The sequence below is a fragment of the Nycticebus coucang genome, chromosome 18 (assembly GCF_027406575.1).
Source record: "Nycticebus coucang isolate mNycCou1 chromosome 18, mNycCou1.pri, whole genome shotgun sequence".
NCBI lineage: Eukaryota > Metazoa > Chordata > Mammalia > Primates > Lorisidae > Nycticebus > Nycticebus coucang.
Genome location: NC_069797.1, coordinates 66,994,580 through 67,022,098, shown reverse-complemented (window position 1 = coordinate 67,022,098; position 27,519 = coordinate 66,994,580). Strand labels below are relative to the sequence as shown.

General features: G+C 37.0%; 1 protein-coding gene across 4 annotated transcripts in view; it reads right to left on the bottom strand.

Annotated features, from left to right (window-relative positions):
- Positions 1–27,519, bottom strand: part of CEP112 (centrosomal protein 112) — a 519,949-nt gene that overhangs the window by 87,757 nt on the left and 404,673 nt on the right. For all 4 annotated transcript variants that reach the window (XM_053568367.1, XM_053568366.1, XM_053568368.1 and 1 more), the window contains 2 exons: positions 19,088–19,150; positions 11,990–12,139 (listed from right to left, as the gene is read on the bottom strand). In XM_053568367.1, the coding sequence (XP_053424342.1) occupies positions 11,990–12,139; positions 19,088–19,150 (213 nt within the window). The remainder of the gene's footprint in view (positions 1–11,989; positions 12,140–19,087; positions 19,151–27,519) is intronic.

Below are 27,519 nucleotides of genomic sequence, written 5' to 3'. Positions count from 1 at the left end.
ACAATAACTAAGAAAAAGCCAGAAAGAGTATGTTAACCAGTGTGATGAAAATATTTCCGATTGTATGTAAAATCAGCACATGGTACCCCATGATTACATTAATGTACACAGCTATGATTTAATAAAAAAAAAAAAATTTCACGACACATCTCAGATCCCCTCATGGCCCACTCGTATGCCACCAGTAGAAAATCACTACTCTAGAGCGTGGTCATTTGTTAGCTGCTGGAGAGTCTTGGCTGCGTGTTGATGACTGCTGACTGATCAGGATGGTAGTTGCTTAAGGTTAGAGTGGCTGTGGCAATTTCTTAAAATAAGACGACAATTAAGTTTGACTCTTCGTTTGACAAAAGATTTCTCTGTAGCATGTAATACTGTTTGATAGCATTTTACCCCCAGTAGAACTATCAAAATGTGAGTCAGTCCTCTCAAAACCTGCTGCTACTTTGTTACCCAAGTTTATGGGATATTCTAAACCCTCTATTGTTACTTTAATAATTTCATAGCATCTTTACCAGGCGTAAATTCTCTCCTCATTCATAAAAAGCAACTCCTGTGGCTCAGTCGGTAAGGCACCGGCCCCATGTACCGAAGGTGGTGGGTTCAAACCCGGCACCGGCTGAACTGCAACCAAATAATAGCCAGGCATTGTGGCGGGCGCCTGTAGTCCCAGCTACTCGGGAGGCTGAGGCAAGAGAATCACTTAAGCCCAGGAGTTGGAGGTTGCTGTGAGCTGTGTGATGCCACGGCACTCTACTGAGGGCCATAAAGTGAGACTCTGTCTCTACAAAAAAAAAAAAAAGAAGCAACTCCTTATCCATTCCAGTTTGATTGTGAGATTGTAGCAATTCAGTCAGATCTTCAGGCCCCTCTTCTAATTCTAGTTCTCTTGCTATTTCTACCACATTTGCAGTTACTAAAATATCTCCATGGAGACTCAGATCCCTCACAGTCATCCATGAATCTTGGAATCAACTTCTTCCAACTCCTGTTACTTGATCCATGGGCTGTAAAGTGGATGTTCTGTTAGTAGGCAAGAAAATAATTATCTCCTTGTCCATGTTCATCAGAGCTCTTGGGTCACCAGGTGCGTTGTCAGTCAGTAGTTATGTTTTGAAAAAATCTTTTTTTCTGAGGAGTAAGTAGGTCTCAACAATTGGCTTAAAATATTCAGTAAACCAGGCTGTGAACACATGTGCTGTCATCCAGGCTTTATTCTTCTACTTACAGAGCACAAGCAGAACAGGCTTAGCATCATTTTTAAGGGACCTGGGATTTGGGGGGTGGTAAATGACCATTGGCTTTAACTTCACGTCACTAGCTCCATCAGCCCCTAACAGCAGAGTCAGCTTGCCCTTTGAAACTTTGAAGCGTTGACTTTTCCTCTCTAGCTATGAAAGTCCTAAATGGAATCTTGGGGTAGAAAAGATAGAAGGCTATTTTGTCTGCAATGAACATCTGTTGCCTAGAGTAGCCTCCTTTACCAATGAACTTCTGGAGAGCTTGCTGCAGCTTCTTCATCATCACTTGCTGATTCATCCTGCACTTTTAGATGGATTCTTTCCTTAAACTTCATGAACAAACCTTTGCTGGCTTCAAACTTCTCTTCTGCAGCTTCTTCCCTCTCTCAGCCTTCACAGACTTGAACAGAGTTAGGGCCTTGCTCTGGATTACATTTTGGCTTAAGTGAATGTTGTGGCTGGTTCGATGTTCTGTCCAGATCACCTGGACTTCCTTAATATCAGCAATAAGGTTGTTTGTCTTTCTTATCACTTGTGTGTTCACTGGAGTGGTACTTTTTTTTTTTTTTTTTAAGACAAAGTCTCACTCTGTTGCCCTGGCTAGAGTACAGTGGTGTTATTACAGCTCTCTGCAACCTCTAACTCTTGAGCTCAAACAAACTTCCTGCCTCAGCCTCCTGAGTTGCTAGGGCTACAGGTGCATGACACAATGCCCAGCTGATTTTTCTAATTTTTTGTAGGGGTGGGGGGTGTCTTATGCTTTCTTAGGCTGGTTTTGAAGTCCTGCCTCAAACAATCTTCCTGCCTCAGCCTTTGAACAACATTTTTTTTAATAATTTCCTTCAAAAACTTTTCATTTGCATTCACATCTTGGTGAACTGTTTGGCACAAGAGCCCTAGTTTTTGGCTGGGAAGAATCAACATTATCAAAATGTCCATACTACCCAAAGCAATATATAATTTCAACGCACTCCCTATTAAGGCTCCACTGTCATATTTTAAAGACCTTGAAAAAAGAATACTTTGTTTTATATGGAATGAGAAAAAACCTCAAATAGCCAAGACATTACTCAGAAATAAAAACAAAACAGGAGGAATCACACTACCAGACCTCAGACTTTACTACAAATCGATAGTGATCAAAACAGCATGGTACTGGCACAAAAACAGAGAAGTAGATATCTGGAACAGAATAGAGAACCAAGAGATGAATCCAGCTACTTACCGCTATTTGATCTTTGACAAGCCAATTAAAAACATTCAGTGGGGAAAAGATTCCCTATTTAATAAATGGTGCTGGGTGAACTGGCTGGCAACCTGCAGAAGACTGAAATTGGACCCACACCTTTTACCATTAACTAAGATAGACTCTCATTGGATTAAAGATTTAAACTTAAGACATGAAACTATAAAAATACTAGAGGAGAATGCAGGGAAAACCCTTGAAGAAATTGGTCTAGGTGAGTATTTTATGAGGAGAACCCCCCGGGCAATTGAAGCAGCTTCAAAAATACACTACTGGGACTTGATCAAACTAAAAAGCTTCTGCACAGCCAAGAACACAGTAAGTAAAGCAAGCAAACAGCCCTCAGAATGGGAGAAGATATTTGCAGGGTATATCTCTGACAAAGGTTTAATAACCAGAATCCACAGAGAACTCAAACGCATCAGCAAGAAAAAAACAAGGGATCCCATCGCAGGCTGGGCAAGGGATTTGAAGAGAAACTTCTCTGAAGAAGACAGGCACACGGCCTACAGACATATGAAAAAATGCTCATCATCTTTAATCACCAGAGAAATGCTAATCAAAACTACTTTGAGATATCATCTAACTCCACTGAGACTAGCCTATATCACAAAATCTCAAGACCAGAGATGTTGGCGTGGATGTGGAGAAAAGGGAACACTTCTGCACTGCTGGTGGGAATGCAAATTAATACATTCCTTTTGGAAAGATATATGGAGAACACTCAGAGATCTAAAAATAGATCTGCCATTCAATCCTGTAATTCCTCTGCTGGGCATATACCCAGAAGACCAAAAATCACAACATAACAAAGATATTTGTACCAGAATGTTTACTGAAGCCCAATTCATAATTGCTAAGTCATGGAAAAAGCCCAAGTGCCCATCGATCCACGAATGGATTAATAAATTTTGGTATATGTACACCATGGAATATTATGCAGCCTTAAAGAAAGATGGAGACTTTACCTCTTTCATGTTTACATGGATGGAGCTGGAACATATTCTTCTTAGTAAAGTATCTCAAGAATGGAAGAAAAAGTACCCAATGTACTCAGCCCTACTATGAAACTAATTTGGGGCTCTCACATGAAAGCTATAACCCAGTTACAACCTAACAATAGGGGGAAGTGGGAAAGGGAGGGGAGGGAGGGGGGTGGTGAGTAGAGGGAGGGGGATCAGTGGGATCATACCTGTGGTGCATCCTACAGGGGTATTTGTGAAACTTGGTAAATGTAGAATGTAAATGTTTTGGCACAGTAACTGAGATAATGCCAGGAAGGCTATGTTAACCATTGTGATGAAAATGTGTCAAATGGTCTATGAAGCGAGTGTATGAGGCCCCATGATCATATCAATGTATACAGTTATGATTTAATAAAAAAAAAAAAGAAAAAAGAGCCCTAGTTTTCTGCCTATCTCAGCTTTCAACATGCCTTCCTCACTAAGATTAGTCACTGCTAGCTTTTGATTTAAAGGGAGAGATGTCTAACACTTCCATTCTCTTAAATACTTAGGCACCATTGTAGAGTTATTGTCCTAATTTCAACATTGTTGTATCTCAGTGAATAGGGAGGCCTGAGGAGAGGAAGAGAGGTGGATGAATGGCTGGTCAGTACAGCAGTCTGAACACACACGGCATTTACTGATTAAGCTTCACTGTGTTGGAGACTCAGATGGGGAGGGAAGAGGAGGGGTGAGGGATGAAAAATTACCTATTGGGTAATGGGTATGCTAAAAGCCCAGACTTCACTACTATATAATTCATCCATGTAAGTAAAACTCAAAATCTACTGAAATTTAAAAAATTGTTGCCATCTTCTAAGGGTGCAGTGTGTGGTGCTCCAAACAATGACAAGAGTAATATCAAAGATTACTGATCACAGATCAACATCACAGATATAATGGTAATGAAGAAGTCTGAAATAATTCTAAGGCTCACACTTATAAAACACGACACAGACACAAAAAGTGAGCTCGTGCTGTTGGAAAAATGTCGCTGATAGACTTGTTCAATGCAGGGTTACCACAAACCTTAGACTTGCAAAAAAATGCAATATCTGCAAAGTGCCATAAAGTGAACTGTAATAAAATGAGGTGTGCCTGTACGTTTCAGGTAAAGGGTATTTTATTAGAATCTGCCTAATTAAGCAAAATATACCACTGTTATCACAAGACATGAAAATTCCTTCCTCATATCTGCTGTACCATCACAAAATATTTATGAGCTTGCTGCCACAAAGCATGAGAATAAAATGATCTTATTAATTATCAGAGGCTTTTATGGCTTATGAGGTAATACCATTTGTTTATTCAGCATGTTTTTATCATTCCCATTGAAACAAATATTGTACCAAGTGGTTGCTCTCAAAAAGCCTGGAGTCTAGCTGGCGAGAAGAGAATTAATCAAAACACAGGTCCAAATGTCCTATCTGCAATTCTGAAATTCAAAAATCCATTGAAAAATACAAATTCCTTTCAAAAGGTTGCAATTAACTTCTTTGTGGATAAAATATGACTGATGTAGTAAGGGTTTTTATAAATCTTGGAATATTCATATTTCACTGTTCATTTATGTGTCTGAGAACACTGTGTTGTCCCAGACTCCCCTGGGGACAGAGGACAAGCACTGTCTCACCTTCCTAGAATGTGCAGATTCTCATTTGCAAACACATCCAACCTCAAAGGGTTTGGCTGGGGACTGTGGATCAGCATTATAATGCAGCAAAAGCATCATTATAGGACTGAATAAGGAGGGCATGAGCCTCTCACTCTGACAGTTCACAGAGAAGATGACCTGTAAGTCTCAAAGGGAAAGGACACAGCACTCATGGACATTTCACACAGAGGCATGGGATCACAGAGAGTATGGCTTTTGTGTCGGAGACTGGCATGTGACGAGGTGGAGAGGAGGGTGACATCTGGACAAGTGGTTCTCAAAGTTCTTGGTTTCAGAACCACTTCCTACTCTTAAAAATTGACAATCCCTAAGACAGTTTGTTTATGTGGTTTACATCTACTGGTATCTGCCATGTTAGAAATTAAAACTAAGAAATTCTAAAGTATTTAATTTATTTTAAAACAGCAGTAGTAAACCCACTATATGTGAAGAAAAATAACCAATCTCTTGCAAAATGTCACTTTGATTAAGGTTCAGGAAGAAAATCTAGGCTCACACGGGTAAACAGAAAAGCAAGGAGTATTTCAGGAGCCTTTTTAGATGATTGGGGATATTCTTTGTTACTACACCAAAACTTGACAAGTGGTAATTTCTTAAAAGTTGGTTGCAAGGAGGAGTCTGAAACTCTCTCGGCAAACTCTTTATACTAAGATATTAGAAGCCCTTGGTCTCTTTTGTTGTTTGAGTGGACCTTTTACCCATGCATGGTATTGTAACTTCAGGTATTGGTCATTTGGAAAACATGGTTCAGTGAGTTACATAAATCTTCCAAATTCCAAATGTTGATCCACTTCATTCTCTTCCTTCCCCTTTCTTACCATTCATATCACTAATCACACCACTGATCTCATCAGAAAAGCCTTTAAGTGTAGAGAAGCTGTCAGGCTCACAGTGGTGGTACTAGTTTCCCAAAATTCTAATTTTTGCTTGAAAGCTGAAATTTTATCATTAGCAACAGCACCATCAGTTGTTACCCTTGAAGTGTCAGGCTCACCTCATTCATTTTCAGAAAAATATCTGCCAAACACTCAAGTCTGAACAAGCTGAGGTTGCCTGTCAATCGTACTTCCAGAGTAACTAGATTTCAACTCACTCTCAAATGCAGAGCTGCTTTTCCTTGAGACAATCACCCTGCTTCAGTATGCAGCAGAAACACTTTATGCATACTCCCCATTAATATTAAAAGAGATGTGTCCTCAAGGTTTGAGATTTAATAAAATTAATACAGATGCTTCTCAACTTATGATGGGCTTACCTCCCAATAAACTCAATTTAAACTGAAACTATCATAAGTTGACAACATGCTTTTAATACCACGATAGACCCGTGGTAAAGTAAAAAATTGTGCATCAAACCAATGGGAGTCAGGAGCTGTCTGTACATTTTATTGCTTTGGGTTTTTTTGTTTTGTTTTGTTTCTTTAACTACAAGTATGTGGTGAAGAAAATAATGACTGCTGGTGTGGTTTAATGTTAATAATGCCTTGTTTCATACAAAAGCAGTAGCAGTTTTGCCCACCACTGTCTTTAAACCATCTATGCAATGTTAACACAGTGGAAAAGGCAAGTGATGTCTTTGTGTTATTATGAAATAGTTTTGACCTTGCAGAGCCCTTGTGAAGGTCTCAGGGACCCACAAAACTCTGAGGACAACACCTTTGAATCATAAAGTGTTTTTTTAATGTCATCCTCACAAGTATAGGTTTTATCCTATAGGCAACTGAAAGCCACCAATTTAAGTAAAAACAATATGCTTCTATTTGTTTTAGAAAAGTCCTCTTATCAACACTGTGAGGGATAGATTTGAGACGGCTGAGTTATTGTTAGTGATTCTAGATAGGAGGGATTGTACTAGGCAAGACCAAAGATAATGAAGTTCTCTGATTAAGAAGGTAGGAACTAGAAATTGGGATGTGGGGTCTAAGTTTGGAGATACTCAAGAGGTGTCTTTAGGAATTGACCTATGAGGTAAGGGAAGGAAAGAATTCATTCAAGGGCACTCCTATAAATCTGACCTGAGCGATATGATTACAAGCAAATTGGGAATATTATAAGCCTGGACAATGTGAACATAATAAACTATCTAAGGTAGGAGGTGGTGGTGAAGAGGGGTTATGAGAGAAAGTATGAGTTTACAAATGTACACATTTTTCAGCCAAAAATCAATAAATTCTGTGCAAAAGTGTAACAATTCCTTCTGTTTTACTCTATGTTCTTTCACGTATTGAATTATGGTAAAATCAAAGATTTTCCTAAAACAAACAAAAAAGTAGACTCTAGAGTAGTATTCATTTCATAAATCCATTAGGCTTTCCTTTCTTTTTCCCCCTTACATGTAGCAGGATATCTGAAATTATGCTTACCTAATTTTATGATGGTTACTTCTGGGTGATGAGATTTGGGGTAACTTTAAAAACTTTTATCTATTTCCCCCTTGCATTTTGACTTATTTATAATGAGCATATACCATTTTCCATTTTTGCAAAAACTATAGAGTAGATTTTCCTTAAAAAAAATAAATGCATGGCTTGGCGACTATAGCTCAGGGGCTAGGGTGCCAGCCACATACATCAGAGCTGGCGGGTTCAAACCCAGCCCAGGCCTGCCAAACAACAACTACAACCAAAAAATAGCCAGGCATTCTGGAGGTGCCTGTAGTCCCAGCTACTTGGGAGACTGAAGTAAGAGACTCCCTTAAGCCCTAGAGTTTGAGGTTGCGGTGAGCTGTGACACCATAGCACTCTACTGAGGGCAACATAGTGAGACTCTGTCTCAAAAAATAAATAAATAAAAATAAATAAATGCAAATATGCCATGATGTTAATTACATTGGCTCTGGGTAGTAGGACTATAGATATTTTATTTGTATTGTTTTGTACAATTGAAGAATAAATGAGAGATGAAAATGGGACTGTTTGTACACTATTGGGGTGAATTTAAGATGGTTTCAAAGTCCCCCATTATCCCAGTTAATCCTTCTCATGAGAGGAGAAGTCTACTTTCCCTCCCCTTGATTCCGAGTTGGCCCTGTGACCTATCTGGACCAGCAGAATGTGGTGGAAGGACACCGTGAATCTTGCTAAGGCAAGCCCTAACAGAAATGCAGGTTCTGTCTTCAGCTCCTTTAATACTCTTTGATGCTAGCTGCTGGGGGGAAAGTCTGACTACTCTGTTAGGAAGAAAGGCCATATGGAAAGGGCCTGGAACAGTATCGGACATTCCAGGTCCAGTCAAGCTTCCTGTTGAACACAACCCCATGAGGAACACACTGAGCAGAAGAACCACCCAGCTGATCCCTGCCCAAGATCCTGATCCAAAGAATTATGGGCATGCAACGTGGCCACCAAGTTTGGGCATGTTTTGATACGCAGCAGAGATAATTCTTTTGAAAAATGTGACTTTGTATGTAGGGAGTGAGCCAAGCAATAAAAACAAGTGATAAATAAGATTTTTTTACTCTTGAATTTTTAAGCTATCACAGCATAAAAGATTTGTTCTTATGAAATGGTTTGTGGCTATAACTCTTTTTACATTAAAGAAATTCTGTTCTGTGAAAGACCTTACTTTATCTTCTGTTTCTTTGACAGCAGGCTCATGCCTCAGTCTCAGCTACTATTATTCCCATAATGTCCTCTGGATTTCTTCAGACTGGTAACTCTTCCTTTTATACCAAATACCTTTTATTGCTTTTTATTGCAAAAATGATGTTATAATTTAATATAGATGAAGAAAAATCACAAGTTTCACCAGGGATGTATACTAGTAAAATTTTGATATACAATTGAAGTCTTTGTTCTCTTGATATTTACTGTATTTGCAAAAATAAGCTCAAGTATATATATTTTGTAACCTCCATTTTCATTGAAAAATATATTGTGACACTTTCAATATCCTTAAATATCCTTCTTCAACATTACTTTCAATAGTGCACATTTTCCAGTTTACTTGCTGTGGTGAACATTATAGAGAAGAGATTGAGAATGCTGGTGTTGCAGGTGCCTGGCACATAGTAGGAACTCAAAAAATACTTACTGACTAAATGAATGAAAGCTAAAACAAACATTTTTTTAACTAGCCAAAGCTTAGTGAAACTCTTAATTGCTACCTTAAGGCAAATCTGAAAATGAGTCAAAGGCCAGGCATGTCTCTCAGGCAATTTAATAATGATAGGCATTGCCAAACTGTCCTCCAGAAATGTTTTATCAAGTTACATTGCACCAAGCTGGTGGCCTTTTAAGTGGATTTTAATAGACTGTTTTATACCTCAAATTTTCTCTGAAGAGTTATTTTAATGACAGGTGCCTTGGTGCTGTTTAGCCATAGAAACATTATTGTAAACTTTGACAGAATGCATATTAGCTTTATTCTCCATCTCCATTCTTGATCACCAGCTTGAGACAGTCAATCAACTTGAAAGTGGGGTATAGAATGTTTCACAACTAGCATGAACACTGTTTTTATAGCACTATTGAATGTATCTACAGACAAATATATTTGGTTTCAGAAAAATCAAGGCTAATGGCAACTGTGTCTCTCTCCAAGTATCAATATCTATCTATGTATCTATAATAATCAATATAAAACACTCACATATAATTAGAATGCCCAAATCAAACCAATGCAGCAATGGTATGCCCTCCAGGCAGACACAAGAGTGAGAGAAGGTTGATTCTTGCACTTGGTCATTGGACTCCTTTTCATAGACAGAATGTAGGATGCTGGATAAGGTATAATAACATCTGAGGCTCTCAAGTAAGGCAGACTCTGGGGGGATCCTGGCTCTGCCAGTTGTCTAGTAGCATGATCTTGACCTGGTTATTCAACCTCAGAGGCTCAGTTTTCCCATGTATAATGTGGGGAGGATAGAAACGCCATCCTTATAAAGATTAGCATAAGGTTCACATGAGAGAATGGAACATGAGATAAATGTAATGTTTGGCAGAGAGCCTGGCACGTGGCACATGCTGAGTAAATATCACCTGTTTTTCTTACTATTTTGTGTGTGTGTGTGTGTGACATAGTCTGAAGAAAAACAGCAAAGGCAAAAAATGCTAATAAATCAATTGCCTTAGCAATTTGAATGTAGTTAGTAAAAAACAAAAAAAAAAGTCATTCACTTTGCACATAATCTAGGTAAGTGAATCAAAGCTGAACTATACCTTACTTACAATATTAATTCTTTATTTTCAGGTAACATATGGTACATTTTTTTAAATATATATATTATATACATCTTTTAAATTCAGTCTTTATGAGTCCTGGCTTTGTTTAAAATTAATATTAAGATGTTTTTCCCTTTTAATAGGTAAATGAATTAAAAGCATAAAAATAAATAATTTAAAAATGGGCAATTATGCTAATTATGATTCTTTCAAAATATTCTTTAATCTTTAAGAGACAATACTAGAAACTACCTTATTAGGAGAAATTTATGTTTTTCCTTTTTTGGTTATACTTGGATTTGATTGTTTATTTAAAGTTTGGAAATAACCCATCACTTGGCATTTAGATCTAAAGTGGAAAAGAAATTTACCTAAGATGAAAATGTTATACAACTGAAGCAATTTAAGCGAAGTATACAGTTCATACGAAGCGAAACAGTTACCCAGATCAATGGGGTAATTCCTGTGCATTTATAAATGGAAAAAAAAACTTGAAAGATATTTTTTAATTACTAGAATATGAAAAAGAAATATCTTTTAGGAGATCTCAGAACATGGGGCTAAAAGATCAAAGGTGAAAATAATACATAGAGGGAAAATGTCTTTAACAAAAAGTAAGTCCCTACTGGTAAAGGGAGGAGGCTGGATGGAATGGCCTCCGAAGTTTTGTTCATTCCTTTCTACTTTTTATTCTATATCACGTTGTTTAGGCTTAAAGGGCACATACAAAAAAAAGCAACTTATATGAACATGAACTTTTCCCTAAATTGCTCACATTGCCTGCAGTAGGCTATGGAAAAGGAAGACGAAGAGGTTAGGCAGAAAAGGGCAGCTATAAAACCCCCATTTTTCTTTGCTTTGTACGATTACTCTACATGCTTTAGGTATTGTTATAGCAAAGTCAAGTCCCTGAAAAATAATCTTTTGCTGGGAATCCTTAAGAAATTTTTGTTCTCTTTTAAGCCTTATTTATAAAGATTTCCAGATGCTTATCCTCATAGATTAATCACAGCATGATGCAGACACTTACAATAACATTTGCTGCTATGAAGCCAAGAAAAAACTACTTTGAGATCTAACTGCCTATCACCTAAAGAATTAGGGTCCAGGGAATTTTCTGTTGCTATTAAAGGTGTGATTCTCTGAAGTCACTGGGAAACAACCTAGCTTCTCAGCAGCACCACATCTACCCTGTGCTATGTCAAAGCACATCAAATGGTTGGCATTCCAAGCCTCAAACAGGTTTTTTCCCATTATGCAAATACATAATGAAAGGATGTGGGCAAAGAATAGAATGTAAATTGGAAGCTGACTTCTGAATTTAATAGCCAGCAGTACTGGGCTAAAACAGTCATTCTAATTTCAAGAGACAATTCCAAAGTGGTTCTCAAGAGAAAGGACAGGGTATTTTTTAAATATTTGTTCAATGTGAATGGATCAAGCTTGCCAAAAATGACTTTTTATGCTGGCATGCGATCTCTTAGAGGGAAGTCAGCCTGAGTCACTGGCTACATCAAAGGTAGAGTCCAGTGAATGGAATTACTGCAGGCTGTGTGAACAAGCCAGATACCTGCATTCATCTGCCCACTGCTGGGATTTCAGCCCTCCTTTTAATTACATTAAAGCAGCTGGTACCACTGGTTACTGAAGTCTTCAGATTACCTTGATTGCTCGGTCATTATCTCTAATCAGCTGCTTCTTCTCATCTTCAAACTTTTGTACAACATCCTGGAGCCGCCTTTCTGCAGCAAGCTGCTGCCGGCTGTTCTCTTCTTTCAGAGAGGAAATGGTTGTCTGAAGTTCAGCTATGATCTAAAATGAAAACAGCATGCTCTAACTTCAAATTCTTCAGGGAGAGGCATCTATTTTATATGTATTTATGCTTAACAAAAGAATGGATTTGGCAAAACCATATTCCACAAGCTAAATATTTTCAATTAACATATCACACACTATTATAATGCATGAAATTCCACACAATAAAAGACTATAATAAAACTATGAATGGTGAACAACTGCTGAACCAAATATACTTGGAAGACATTTCCACTATAACATTCCACAATATTTACTCATCAGAAGAAAGAACATCTGTGATCTCAAAAATATGAAAAGTGTCAGATTTTATTTTACTGAGAAATCTACTTATTAGAATGAGAGAAGGCTATTTTGCTTTTCATAATACTTCGAACTGTAATAACCAAAGAAAATAATGATCGAAGTTCATTCTTCAAAGTCACCTAATTCTATGCAATAAGTTTTTGGTGCTTACTAATGTTTATGCATTGTGTTAAATACTTTTAAGCTGTTTTCTTTTTTTTTTGAGACAGAGCCTCAAGCTGTCGCCCTGGGTAGAGTACTGTGGCATCACAGCTCACAGCAACCTCAAACTCTTGGGCTTAAGTGATTCTCTTGCCTCAGCCTCCCAAGTAGCTGGGACTACAGGCGGCCGCCAAAACACCCAGCTATTTTTTGGTTGTGGTTGTCACTGCTGTTTGGCAGGCCCCGGCTGGGTTCGAACCTCCGTGTATGTGGCTGGTGCCCTAAGCTGCTTGAGCTACAGGCACCTAGCTAAAGTTCTTATGTCATTTACTACTTGAAACAAATGTTATTATTGCCTATTTTTTATAAAAGAAGAAACAGAGGCACATAAAGAGGTTAAATAATTCACATTGTTGAAAATGACATCCAGCTAAGGAGTCAGGCATGATCTGAACCACGCAGTCAGATCAATAGCTATACTAATTAGTTCTGTAACAAGCCAATTTTATTTTTCTTCGTAACTGACGTATAGTCACTAATGTTTATTTAGGTTCAAATAGTGCCCTCCAAAGACTCCTGCAGTGCATTCTACATTGGATGGTGTTTCTCTAACTTTTCAAATTAACCATCTGATTAAGTATTTTTTGTACTTAATTGGCCTTCTGGGAGCACTGCCCTTGCCTTAGTATGGATGTATCCATTTCCTCTCAAATTCAATAGTGATGACTTTTTAAAAGCAGGAAATAGTTGTTTCTTCTAATGAAAGAAACTTTAGTCCTGGGTTAGATATAATGCTGTTGGTTCTATGGAACGGGACCAGTTGGTGAGAAATATTACACAAGTTAGTTATCTTTCTTGATGCTCAATGTTTCCATCTATGATTTGGTGACAAAACTAGATTGCTGCATTATAACGAAATAAAGAGAAAGTGTTTAGTCAGTTTTTCTAGTATATTAGTATAGAAATATTAGTTATTATTGATATAAATTATAGGATCTTTATAATAAATATGTAGTATTTATGCTTTTAAAGTGAGCAGAGTCACTGTACAAAAAGCTTAACATCTAGAATTTGTAAATATTAAGGTATTAAGATAATTGCAAATGACAAATACATAACAGCAGGATGTCAATATTATTAAATGAAAACTTCTGATAGGTCATTTACTGAGAATGGAGATGTTTTCATTTATTTTCTGAATTTGATTAAATATTGCTTCCACTGTGGCATCAATGTGATTAATTCCCATGGCACTTCTGTGAAGTGAGAAAGGTTAAGTTCTGATTGTAAATGCCAAAAACTGATGCAAAGACTAATCAAACCCGCAAAGCCAGAAGAGCTAGAAAAAAAGAGCCAGAGTTCCTTGGTCTAACATGAAACTTAGAGATCTTTTACAAGAAGATGGGGCCAAATAGTTAAGTAAAACATAACTTCTCTATTCAATTTTTAAGCTGAGTAAACAACTCTGTAAAAGAGATGGGTTTGATGCTGTAGAGTGCACGTTGTGTGTTTAGTTCTGTGCAATACTTTTTTCCAAGTCCAAAAACCTTTATTTATTTAATTTCAGAGTATTACAGGGGCACACATTTTGTTACACAGTTTGTTTTGTATATTGCAGGTCAAAGCTGTAAGTGTGCCCTTGGCCTAGAAGGTGTGAATTAACTCAACCTCTTCTTCCCTCTCCCACATAACTTGATTCCCTGTAATTTTATCTCATGTGTAGATTCATATATCCACAATTGGCGTCATGCAATATATTTTTAAAATACTAAGTAATTTTTTTAAAAACCCTAAAATTGAGACTAGCTTGTAACTGGCCAAAGTCTGAAAATAAAAATATTTTGGGATACTTCAAATGGTCACAAGGGCACGAAATAGGGACACTTCTCATTTTCAGAAGATTTAGGACAAAAAAAATACATCAAAAAGAAATAAATACAGGTTTTGGAAGGGACTACAAGTCAAGTACAGGATGTTCTGCGGAGGGCATGCTTGTTTTTGTGTGGAAAATGAAATCTTACATTCTTTGGGGGAATAATGAGATTCCTTTGGGGGGAAATAATGAGATTACCTTTGGAAAGCTATTTTTAAAACTTTTATGAAGGAATATAGGGGAGAGAATGTCAAAACACTTCAGGTGAAACACCTTGGCTAGATAAATAGACAAATTTCTTGGTTGAAAGACTGATAGATAAGCTGGTTATAGTAAGGTAGCTAAAATAAGGATAATTTTGGAAATACAATTTAATATTTACTTTAAAATTGAGAAATAATCATACTAATAAGGTAAAATGCTTCAGTGAAAGACCAAAACTCTACTGGTTGTAGACCAAGAGTGTACAAAAATAGACCATTTTCATCTGAGCACATTGTATGTAACTGGCACCTGATAGGTAATAGTTAAGTTAATGGAACCATAATCATGGTAAATAAGAAAAAAAAGTCACTTGGCAAATTACATTCAGATAATTTATCCTTTTTATAGAATAATAATGTAAACAGTTTCCAAAAAATTGAAAGCTAATATTCACAATCATATTCAAATCAAAACCTTCTAACTTAGATTTTGTTGTTTTTGTTGTTGTTTGTTTTATTTTTAAAGGACCAGGGTCTTGCTATGGAGTGCAGTGGCATAATCATAGTTCATTGTAATCTCTAACTCCTGGGCTCAAGCAATCCTTCCACCTCAGCCTCCTGAGTAGGTAGGACTAAAGGCACCCACCAGCACACCCAGCTAATTTTTCTATTTTTTTGTATAGACAAGAGTCTCATGATGTTGCCCAAACTGTTCTTGAACTATTGGCCTCAAGAGATCCTCCTGCCTCAGTCTCCCAAAGTACCAAGATTACAAGTGTGAACCATTGAGCCCAGCACAAAACCTTCTAGTTTTGACTGAATCATAATTAAAGACCATAAAACAAAACGCTAAATGTTTATACTGAATTAGCTTCAAAGAACACTAATGGCTTAGAGTATTTTCATATAGATATTAAAAATTCATATTTTGGGAAACAAAAAGAGAGCTATTTTGAGCTGACGCTATAAGCAACCTTACTTATAGAAGCAATAATAGTCAATAATAATTGTTAAGCAATAAACACTTTGCATAAGTGTTGTGGTCTTATTTAACGTCTTAAAAAAGAACAGGATTCTAAAGGTTAAGATTTCATCTTTAACTCATTCTATTGTTTTCAGATTATACTATGGTTTGAGATTTTTATAAAACTCTTCTTTAAGAAGACAAGACACGCTATTTAGAAACTGTACTCAGGGAAGTTAGGTGAACTTTGAAGCTCTTCATAAAATGAGTGAAAGAGTGTTTCCTCCACCCTGGGCATTCTGAGCTCACCCCCTGCAAACCAACAAGAAGCTGGGCGCAGGGGACATGTGTGATACACCCAGGCACAAGTCTGCACCAGGTGTGGGCAGTGCGTGGTGCAATAAGCCGGGACACCAGTGCCTTTGCAGTGGGCAGGCTCAGCTGGCAGCCTAGCTTCGGTCTTCCTCATATTTCCACCTTAGCCGTTCTTGCAAAATGGAAGTAACTGTCTTTGAAAAGTGGCCACTAGGTGACAGCTGAGTGGGGAAAACTGCATTAACATTGAAAAGGGAAAGTTAACATACAATATTAAGGCAAAAAGGACAAATACCCGGTATGTGGTTCTGGTGGAAATGATATTTGTGGGGTGTGCCCAGAGATGACACAAACACTACCATCATGGTGAACGTTCAGATCTCAGAAGAGGGCGCTGTCCTCAGGTGTGCCAAGGGTTTAGTGTGTATGGTCTATCAGGTCCTGAAAGCTTAATAAAATCTTAAAGATTAAGTAACTTCCCTTAAAGAAGGAAAATATTTAAAATATTTTCCAAATTTAACCTGATGCTGTCTTGGGGACCAATGCATTCATTAGTAATGCATTCATTTCATTACTTTATTTTTTTGAGAGAGATTTTTAAAAATACGATAAACCGAGTTAAGCAACTTTACTTCTGGAGTTCTTGTCAGTTTGGTGAGATATGAACTAGAGATTCCAGCAAACTCTCATTTGAAAATGGAAAAAGTCAACCTACAGTCCTATTTTATAATGGTCATTTTTATATAATCTGTTTCTCTGAACTGACTGGCATTGTAGACCAATGTTTCTCAAATGCCATTTGACAGATATAACATGTACATTTACTTATATACATATAAATATTTAACATACTTACGTGTATTCAGAGGTGGGCAAATAAAATATCAGTGTAAGGTATTATCCCTTTTCTGAGAAGGATGGTCTCTTATTAAGTTATGAATATGACATGTTATGATATTATTATGTTATCTTTCACCTCAGTTAAAAAAATAAAGGAAGTAGATGCTTCTGGACTCAGGTAGGTATGAGATTTTTGGATTCACTGAGCAAAGCATTGAGCCCCTACTCCGCCTGCCAACGAGAGCCATTTTTTGAAGTGATTACCCTTTCTGGGATTGTTTTTCTTTTTCTCATGCATTGTTGATTGGTTTTTCCTTCTCCTTCTTCATGTCTTTACTTGGGAAAATAGTTCAGGGAGATTTTATCAATGCTTAAACACCCCAAACCATCATGTCTGAAGAAATTAATCTCTGCCCCCTTCTGGACTTTTTTCACTCTTCCCCCTCTCCTCTCCTTTCCTCACTGCAACTTTAGTGCTGCTTTTCTAAAAGCTAAGTCTGTTCTAGGCTAAACACATTTTTGGCATTGTCTTACTTAATAGTTGAAACCATCCTATGAAGTAAGCGCTGGTCTCCCATTTGACAGATGAGGAAATTTAATTCCAAAGAGGACAGGTAACTTGCCCAAGGTCACAGAAGTGGCAGGGCTGGTATTCAAATCCATGTCTGTGGACTCCAGAGCTCAGGCTTTCTTCCGAACTAAGTCATATTTAATTTGCTTTAATATCAACTAATCAGCCTTCTTCATACATTCCTTTAGAGACACTTAAATACCCTTGTTTACACTCGCATTATTTAGGCATTTTTATCAGCTATCTTATATCTCACTCTCAGGCCTCCTCCCCCCTTTACCATGAAACAAAGTAAGCAGAATGATAGAGTATGTCAATCAGGGACTTTTCATGCTTTAGGCCAAACTTTAAATTTTGGAATAATAAGATTTATTTTGATTTTAGTACTCTTTTTCCGTGGATTAAAAAGGCTATTTCTCCATGCTCTTTCCTGAAGGAAGAGCCGGAATAATGGCAATCAAGACACAATCGTCATCTCTTATATAAACATATATAACTTTTCACTTAGACAAAGCATTTTGCTTTTCTAATTGGATGTGAATTATATAACATGCACGTTTTAGAAATAATTATAGAACTGAAGAAATTTCATGATAACCATCACCAGAGTTTTGGCATAATTAAAAATGTAAGGGATTGGCAGGGCCGGTAGTATCAAAGTTAAGAACTTCTTTGATGTCGGAGCCAGGTTGGGCCTTGGCTTAGTCACTTGCTAACCTGTGTAATCTCATCTCCGCGAGTCTCAGTTTTCCCAACTGGAAAATGGAGCCAATGATAGTTTCTAATACCAGAGTCATTGTGAATGAAGACTGAATGAGTCAGTATGGCTATGGTCCCATAAATGTTAGACATTAGTGTTGTTTTATTGTTGTGACTACTATTATGTGTACTATGTAGTAGGATGATACATAAATTCCAATTTAGGACCACATACCACTATATACATATAAAAATACTAAGGTAAGCTGATTTAAAAAATTATTAGATAGGATGCCATCAATATTAAATGCCTTAAGTTAGCCATCTGCTAAATGAAAATAAGTAGTATTTATTTGTTCTAGAATCACTCATACAACTAAGGAATTCTTGGGATTCCCTAAATGATATGATCAAATATCATTATAACAACTAATGCAGAAAAAGTACTCTGAGTATCATATTTCAAGGAGGGACAAGCATTCAATCATTGGCCTTTCTTATACTAAAGCTACTATAGTGACTACAAACAGCACCACAGGATGTAGAAACTTACAATTCTCTCTTTTCCAAACAGAGTCAACAGTTGAGTTGCTGATTTAACCTAGAATTATTCATTGTTAGGAATTTTGTTCTAAGCAGTCTTTGGGTGCAACAAAGTGAAATGTTGCAAAAAATCCCAGATGGTATCAAACTGCTCACATCACAAATGTGGGTGTGTATCTCCTGGCCTCGTGAAACATGTTTTAGCCTGGGCTTGTTCAAGTGCACAGGCTGGTTTTACCACATCTGAGTGTGTGCATATGTGTGTGTTTGTGTTGGTTCCAGTGACTCAGTATGCTTAACTTTTCTTGATTTTTAATAAGACAAATAGTAAAAAGTATATTCTATTGATTTTATACCCATCAGAAATATACCAATCCATAAAAAACTGAAAAGAATTAAATTTAACTCTAACGTAACAAAAGCCTTTATGTGTGGGCTTTTTGTTTTTGTTTTGGTTTTACCTTGTTTTGTTTCTTTTAATGTTGCTTACCTGTGTCGATTTGGCAAGCTTCTGACTGTATTCCTTCTCGATCTGCTTCAGCCTGCTGTTAGCCTGCAAAACACACGGACACACACACAGTGACCTGTGAGCTTGGTATCTCTTCCACATGCCTATCACCAGGCAGCTGGGACGCCTGCCAGCTGCGCCGCCCTTCTGGGGCAGCCAGAAAACCACAGGGCTTGCCTTTGATCTAAAGCCAACTATTCATCACTTAAAAAGAAAAAAAAAGATCTCTTCTGCCAATTATTAGACAAACATAAGACTTCATGGATAGAGAAAGAAAGGGAGAAGGAGAGACAGAAATAGACACAGCAAAAATGTGAAGGCTCAGCGGGTAAAATAAGGAAAAGGGAGAAGCAACAAAGGAGAGGAAGAGGGACCTGGAGGAGGAAAGGAAGTTTAAAAATAAAGGGAGTAGATGTCCCTGGACACAGGTAGGTATGAGATTTTTAGATGCACTGAGCCAAGCATTGAGCCCCTACTCTGCCTGCCAATGAGAGCTATTTTTTGAAGTGATAAATAGACCTAAATCCAACACCATTAACGTCCTGGAACTAGATTGGCCTTTCCCGAATAAGTCCACATTGCTCAGAAGCTGATTATCTCTGCCACTCAAGTTCCAGTTCTTTGTATATGACCTGCTTTTTGCTCTCTGGAAGCTTTGGGGACTGTCACTTTGTCCTTAGTGTTCAAAATGTCACAGTGATATGTCCTGGACTGGGCCTTTTCTCCATTGATCATGCAGGCACCCTTCCCATCTGAGCTTGTGCTCCTGGTTTCTGGGAAAGGTCTGGGTGTACCCCTGTGACTCCCTCTCCGGCACTCTGTCTGTCCCTCTCCAGCTCTCACTGTTGCACTCCTCAGGTTTATCATCTTTTTTTCACTGTTTCTAGTTTCCATCTCTTTGTCTTTTTGATTATTCTTAGAGGTTCCCTCAACTCTTACCTAAACAGCTTCTGCCTTCATATTCATAATTTACAAGAGATTTTTGTTCTTTCAACAGCATCATTATCCCCATTTCAGAGAGGAAGAAACTATGGCACGGAGAGGTTAAGTAACTTGCCCAGCATCACACAGTTGGGGGTGATGGACCAAGACTGAACCCGACACAGTCTGGCTGCAGAGCAGAGGCGCTTCCCCAGCTGCGCCCCTCTCATAATGCCGTGCAGTGGACTCCCGAGTCTCCTGCAGTTACTAACATCATATCACTATCTATCTATAACTACCTACCACCTGTCTGGCACTGATCTCTCTACACGTCCACAGCTATCTATCTATCCACACATCTCTCTAAACAATTTCCTGCTCACTAGAGTGTGTTCTTCCTGAGGTCCCTGTACTTACTCACTTTTGCCTGTTTTGGTCTTTGTCTTTCACATTTCTCAAGTGTCTAGTGAACTTTGATGCCCTTTAAGGGGAAGCCTCTAAAGCTGAGCAGAAGCTGGGGTGTTTACAGGTTTGTGTGTGGGTGAACATCTCCTCAGCGGGTGACAGAGGGGCCTGGACTCTCCTGTGGACCAGTCTGCCCTCCAGATCACTGCCAAGCTGCATGGACCCAGCTGCTGATGTTTCAGAAGGCCACAGAAGAGTTCAGGATGGACACTTTCACATAAGCCTGTTTCATATTTGTCCTTAACTGTACCTCAGTAGTCCCCTCTCTCATCCCATCTCTCCAGAGGGCAACGAAGGGTGAGGACAGGGGAAGTCTTGGGATAAAAATCTGGGTGTCTGATGTGGGACATCTGACTGCTCCCCTACAGACTTTCAACCCGCTCTCCTGCTCTTGGCTCCAGCCCCACCTTGTCCCTCCGATTCCCGAGCCTTTCCAAAGTTCTGCCACAGGAAAGATCTTGCTGCTTCTAAGTGGCATCCTCCAAGCCACCTCTCACCCAGAAATTGTTTGGTTTTGGTATTTTCAGTTCTGCTAAGTCCATCGCAGATCCAGCCCCTTCTCAAGTCCTCAGATGCTGGTGGTTTCTTATGTGTTTACTGTCTCCTTATTCTCTTCACAAAAATTACAGTGTAAAAATATTGATGGCTGCACCCCACACCCAGGCAGGGGTCATGATTTAATTCATCTGGGATACAGGATTTATCACAGGTACTAGGATTTGAAAAATCTCTGCTGCTATTTTGAGTATTCAGCCAAGGTTAAAACCCCCTGATTTGTGCCCTTTTAAATTTCATTATTTTCATTTTGTTGGGTCTTCCTCAGGGAGTAGAGATAAACAGGTGAGTTCTGTCCACTATGTTTAATTTTCAGCCATCGATTTCTTTATTTTTATATCACAAATGGGATGAGGAGGCTGGTCTGTGCTTTCAACCCACTCTGGACATACTTCTTTTGAAGGCTGAATTGGGAATTGCTGGTTAGACTGTGTCTCTCACAGAGTGTGAAATTCCACAAGGCAGGTTTTCTAGATCCTAACATAGAGCTTGGGGCAGCAATGTTCGCTTAATGAATGAATAGAAACCACACAAATCCTTCCCCCTTTCTGTGACCTCCATCCATATCTCTGAAATTATCCTTTCATAACCATATGATTTATGCACTTAAGTTCAAAAGCAATTATTTAGAGTTTATTCCATAATGCTCTTTGTATCTATAATCTCACTGAGTACACAGGTAGTTTTTTTGCCTCAGAATACACATGATACTGCTAGTTTTCTAGTAAGCCGTCAGTGTGTGCTCCAGCTCTGTAATTAATAAAGCTACTCTCCATTAGGGAATTAGGGCCACTCTGAACCTCTTGAGGCTTATTTGTTTCACATTCAGTCATCATTATTTATCACAAAGTGCTTGAGAAAGCATTTGTTACTTTTAAAATAAACATTTATAGAGCTCATACAATGTGCCAGGCACACATTATGAGTACTTTAAAAGTATTTACCCACTAGAAAATCTAAAAATTAATTATAATATCATAAAGATTAAATTAATTTTGCCCTTAAACAGTTAAGAGTCAGAGACGCTGGTTATTGCAGGAAAGATTGTGTCTTGGTTGGAGTTAATTTTCATGAGCTTGTGGCTAGCATGCCCCCAAATCCACAAAGCCAGTTAAGCTTCCTTATGATTAAATATCCAATTCATCCACTCATTCACTCTAGGCAGCCATGACTGTAACAGTTAATAAACAAATAAGAATTTCTATTTTGTTTTGAGACAGAGTCTCACTCTGTTGCGTAGGCTAGTGTGCTGTGGTGCCCTAGCTCACAGCGACCTCAAACTCGTGCGCTCAAGTGATCCTTTTACCTCAGCCTCCCAAGAAGCTGAGATTACAGGTGTGTGCCATCACACCTGGCTAGTTTTTCTGTTTTTTAGTAGAGACGGGGGTCTCACTATTTCTTAGGCTGGTCTTGAACTCCTGAGAGCAAGTGATTCCCTCACTTCAGCCTCCCAGAGTGCTAGGATTATAGGTATGAACCACCATGTGGCTAGAATCTCTCTATTTTTATGACAGTATATAAAATATCTTTAAAAAATTCTATTTTAGATGGTGCAAATAATATAGTAAAAGTTAAAGCAAGAAAGGAAGGTGGAAAGTGATAAAAGATAGAAACTATTTTATAATTTTAAAACTATGAAAGTTAAGGATGGACTCCCTGTGAGGATGACATATGAACAACTGCAGGAGGCAAGAAAACCATGGACCTCTAGAGAAAGAGCATTCTAGGCAGCAGAGTCAGTGCAAAGGCCCTGAGGCAGAGGTATTCACTGCATGTAGGCGACACAGTGAGGGGCCAGGGTGGTTGGCTCAGCAAGTAATATGTCCCATGGAAAAGACAAGGGCTGAGAACAAGGGCCCAATCCTGCATGGTCTTGTTTTCAATATGAATGAAGTAGAGAGCAACTGAAAGGTTTTAAGTATTTAAGAAATCAAATATGTGGAGATAGAGTAAAACAGTGGTTATCCGGGTTTAGGGGGAGAGGAAATGGAGAGATGCAGGTCAAAACATATGAAGTAGCAAATAAGTAGGATGAACAAGTCTAAAGATGTAACGTACAATATGAGGACGCCAGCTAATGACAGTGTGTTGTACACTATTCAGGATTTGTCCTAAATGAGTAAATTATAGCTATTTCTGCCATGGGGAGGGGAATGGGTAACCATGTGAAGATGATGGTCATGTTTTGTTTCATTATAGTAACCATTTTATTATATATAGATAGTGTGTATATAACATCATGTTGTATATCTTTAAAATACACAATAAAATTTATTTTTAAAAGCTTACTAAAGTTTTATCTTTAAGACTTGTCCACACTAAGGCTTCAACACTAGTTATTGCGCAGTTTTTTGTTCTGATTGTGATTCTCTGGGTCCACCTGTTTGTCTCTCCAAATTTGGGGCAGCAGTTTGCCCTGTGAGTTTATTTCTTTGACATATATGAAAAGACTGTTGATTTTTCAGTTTGTTCAGATTATACTTATTAGGATAAATGGCAATTTCCAAGCACCTGGAAATTGACCTAGAAATAACATTTTAAATATCCAATGAATTCCACAGAAGCAAAGGAGAAAATGTAACAAATAATCTCAGTAATATTTGACACAATATCACATCAACCAACATATGCACAATTGTATCCCAGAAAGAGGAAAGTTCGGAAAATATTTGAAGACATGATGGCTGAAAATTTTCTAAATTGAAAGCTCTAAAACCACAAGTCCAAAAGATCATCAAACCAAAAAATAAGATAAACATATAGAAAACCACATCAAGGCACATCATAATAAAATTATGAGAAACAGATAAAGTAGATAAATAAAGATAAAATCTCAAAAGTAGCCAGAGGAAACAGATACGTTAAAATGACAAGAATGACTGAAGATTTCCCATCTGAAACTATGCAAGTCAGAAAACAACACATTTAATCTTTAAAGTGCTGAAAGAAGGAAAAATCGGTCAATCTTGAGTTGTATATCCAGTGAAAATATCTTTCCAAACTGAAAGTAAAAAACAAACAGCAGACATCATCAAAGAAAAACTTTAGAGAATGTGTCGCCAGTAGATGTGCATTAAAAGAAAGGTTGAAAGAAGTTGTTTAGGTAGATGGACCATGAACCCAAAGGAATAAATAGCACAGGACATAGAAAATATGTGTTAAGTGTAAATTGCTTTTTATTCTCATTTTAAAATGTCTTTAAAAGGTATTGAATGTTAAAAGCAAAAATAATAAAAACATATTGTGGGGTTTATAACATTTATAGAAACATAGAATACAAATGGGAAAATGGAAGTATATATTATTATGAAATTTACATTTTATATAAACTGATATAATAAGAGGTAAAGATAGACTGTATTTAAGATTCATATCATAAAACCTAGATCAATTATAAAAATTAACAATGAAGAGACATATTTAATAAGCCAATAGTAGGAATATAATGGAATATTAAAAAGTACTTAATGAATCCAATAAAAGGCAGGATGGGGGAAAAAGAAAAGATGAGACAAATAAAAACAAATACCAAAATGGTAGATTGAAACCTTACAATATCAGTCACTATGTTAAATATAAATGGTTTAAAATCTCTAACTAATTGACAAAGATTTTTTAAGCTGGATTTTGAAAAAATATACAACTACATGGTGTTTTCAAGATAAATACTTAAAACTAATTTTGAAAATGTTAAAATTAAAAGGATAAATATGTACCATGCCAACAGTAATCATAAGAAAAGTTAAGTGAACTTGTTAATATAAAACAAAGAAACTTGGCAGAGATAAAGAAGAGAATTTTATAATAAAAATTTAATTCATCAAAATGATATAGCAACAAATATGTATGTACTTAATTTTAAGAGCTTCAAAATACATGAAGAAAAAGCTGGCAGAAATGTAAAAATTAAATGGGCAAATTCACAAATTATAATTGAAGATAATTTAATACTCCTTTCTCAGTAATTGATAGAACAAGTAATTGATAGAACAAGTAGGCCAAACATTAGTGAGGATCTTGATAACTTGAAAATTGCTATTAACTAAGAACTTGACCCTTAATCAAGATATTCTGGGCCATGAAACAAATTTTAAAAGGATTGATCTCATATAAAGTATATGCTCTGACCACAATGAAATTAAATTAGGAATTCATAACAGAAATATGTATGATAGCCTCCAAATATTTGACAAATAACAGATAAACATGCAATAATCTGAGTTGAGGAAATTAGCAAGTATTTTGAAATGAATGAAAATGAAAGCATATATTTGTAGAATGCAGCTAAATTAGTACTCAGAGGAAACTTTTAGCTTTGAATTCTTTTATTAGCACAGGCAGAAGTTCTAAAATAAACAGTATAAGTTTCCACCTGAAAAAGCTTGTACAGAGTAGCAAATAAAAGACAAAGAAAATAGTAAATATCAGAGCAGAAATCAACACAATAGAAAACGGAAAAATGACAAAGAAAAATTAATAAACCAAATACTGGTTCTTTAAGAAGAACAATAAAATTGATAAAATTCTAGATATTGATCAGCAAAGGAAGAATATACAAATTATTAAAATCAGTAATGAGAGAGAGGGGGGATATATCAGACTTCATAGACATTAATAGGGCAGTAAGAAAGTATTATGAACATCCTATTTATAAATGTTTGGTAATTTAGACAAAATGGATAAGTCTCATAAATGATACAAATTATCAGAAGTGCCTCAAGAACTAGAAAACTCTAAGAACCTTGTACCTATTACATATACACCAAACCCCCATGTCCAGGTCCAGGTGGTTTCACTAGTGAATTTTATCAGACATCCAAGGAAAAAATAATTCTGACTCCACATAAACTTTTGCAGAATATAGAGTGGGCAGAAATTATGCCATGATAACTGGTTACAGGAGCAATGCTGCTCCACCAAAACACAGATTCTCTTTCTCTCACCACTGGCAAACACCTTGTGGCATTAGTTTTCCCAGGCCCCCTTTCTCTCACAGCACCACTATTTTCTTCTACATTGACATATTTCCAAGTGATTTGTAAAAAGATGCATTTTTCTCCAACACACACATACACACGGCCCTTTCTGAAATCCTGATAGATGTCTATGTACCATGTTAGTTTCACAAACACTTACTTTGAGTGCCTCCCCGTATTAGGAACTGGATGTTTACAGAATTAAAAGATTTAATGCAGTCAGTGAGGACACAGATGAGTGAATAAATAAAATACTGCATGATAAGTATCATGAAAGAGATACACACAGGGTGTTATTAAGGAAAAAAATATGAGATACCTTGCATCAGAGAAGGCTTCTGTAGGGAGGTGAATATTAGAGGATAATGATGATAATGATGATGATGGTGATGATGATGATTGCAACAACAACCAAACAACTATTATTTATTTTTCTCTTTCTTTATTGACACATATTGCTTAAATGCTTTACACATATTAATACCTTGTAACCTCTCAAAAACTGTGAGGTAGGTGCTACTATTACTCTCACTAAAACTGAGAAAGAAGTTAAGAAACTTGCCTAAGGTTATACAGCTAGGAATGAATAGGAATCAACTGACTGAAACGGAGAGGAGAAAGTCTCAGATGATAGAAGGACCTCTGCGAAAGTCCAAAGGCTTGAACAAGCACAGCAGGTGGATCTGAGGCTCCGGGCTTTCTTTTCTTCCTTCCCAGGCACATTCTGGAAAGGTGATCCCTACCTGTGCCTCCATTTTCATTTCCTTATTAGTTCAAGAAATATTTACTGAGCTCCTTGGTGACTCCCAATTCTTTACTTAATGAACTGAAATTTGACCCTGTCCCCTATATTTGACTTGCCAACAACCTTTTTACTGCTGTGTAATGAGGTCATTTTTTATAACATTCACTTACTTCTGATTATAAAAATAAATTCAGTTGTTTTAAAAAGTCATTGAACTGTATACTTTGGAAAACAAGGATTTTGTGTTATGTGAATTGCACTTCAATAAAGCTTTTTTTAAATATATAAAGTAATATATGCTATTATTAGTATTATTATTAAGTATATATGCTATTATTATTATTGCTTAATATTTTGATGTAGCACTTGTCTGATTCCTTTTCTGAATGCATTTTCGTTAATTCGTCCTTTACAAGGTTTTTGTTTCTAATAAAAAAAAAAGAAAAAAAAGAAAGTAATATATGCTCACTGCAGAAAAACCAAGAAATAAAAAGAAATATATTTGGTGAATATCTCCTGTAATATGTCACCTAGTGTAACAATGTTAACATTTTAGTGATTCTTCTGTGCAATATAGCTGGTGAATGTAGCTGGATATTTTGGAAGTATTAAATATGGTACTTTCCTCCACTCAGCCCCACAGCCTGGTATTCTTACTTCACTGCCTCACACAAAAGGATGACACAGCAGAAGTACAGAGAAAATAAAGGAGTTGTTTTTTGGCTTTTAACAATATTGGGGATGATTCAGAG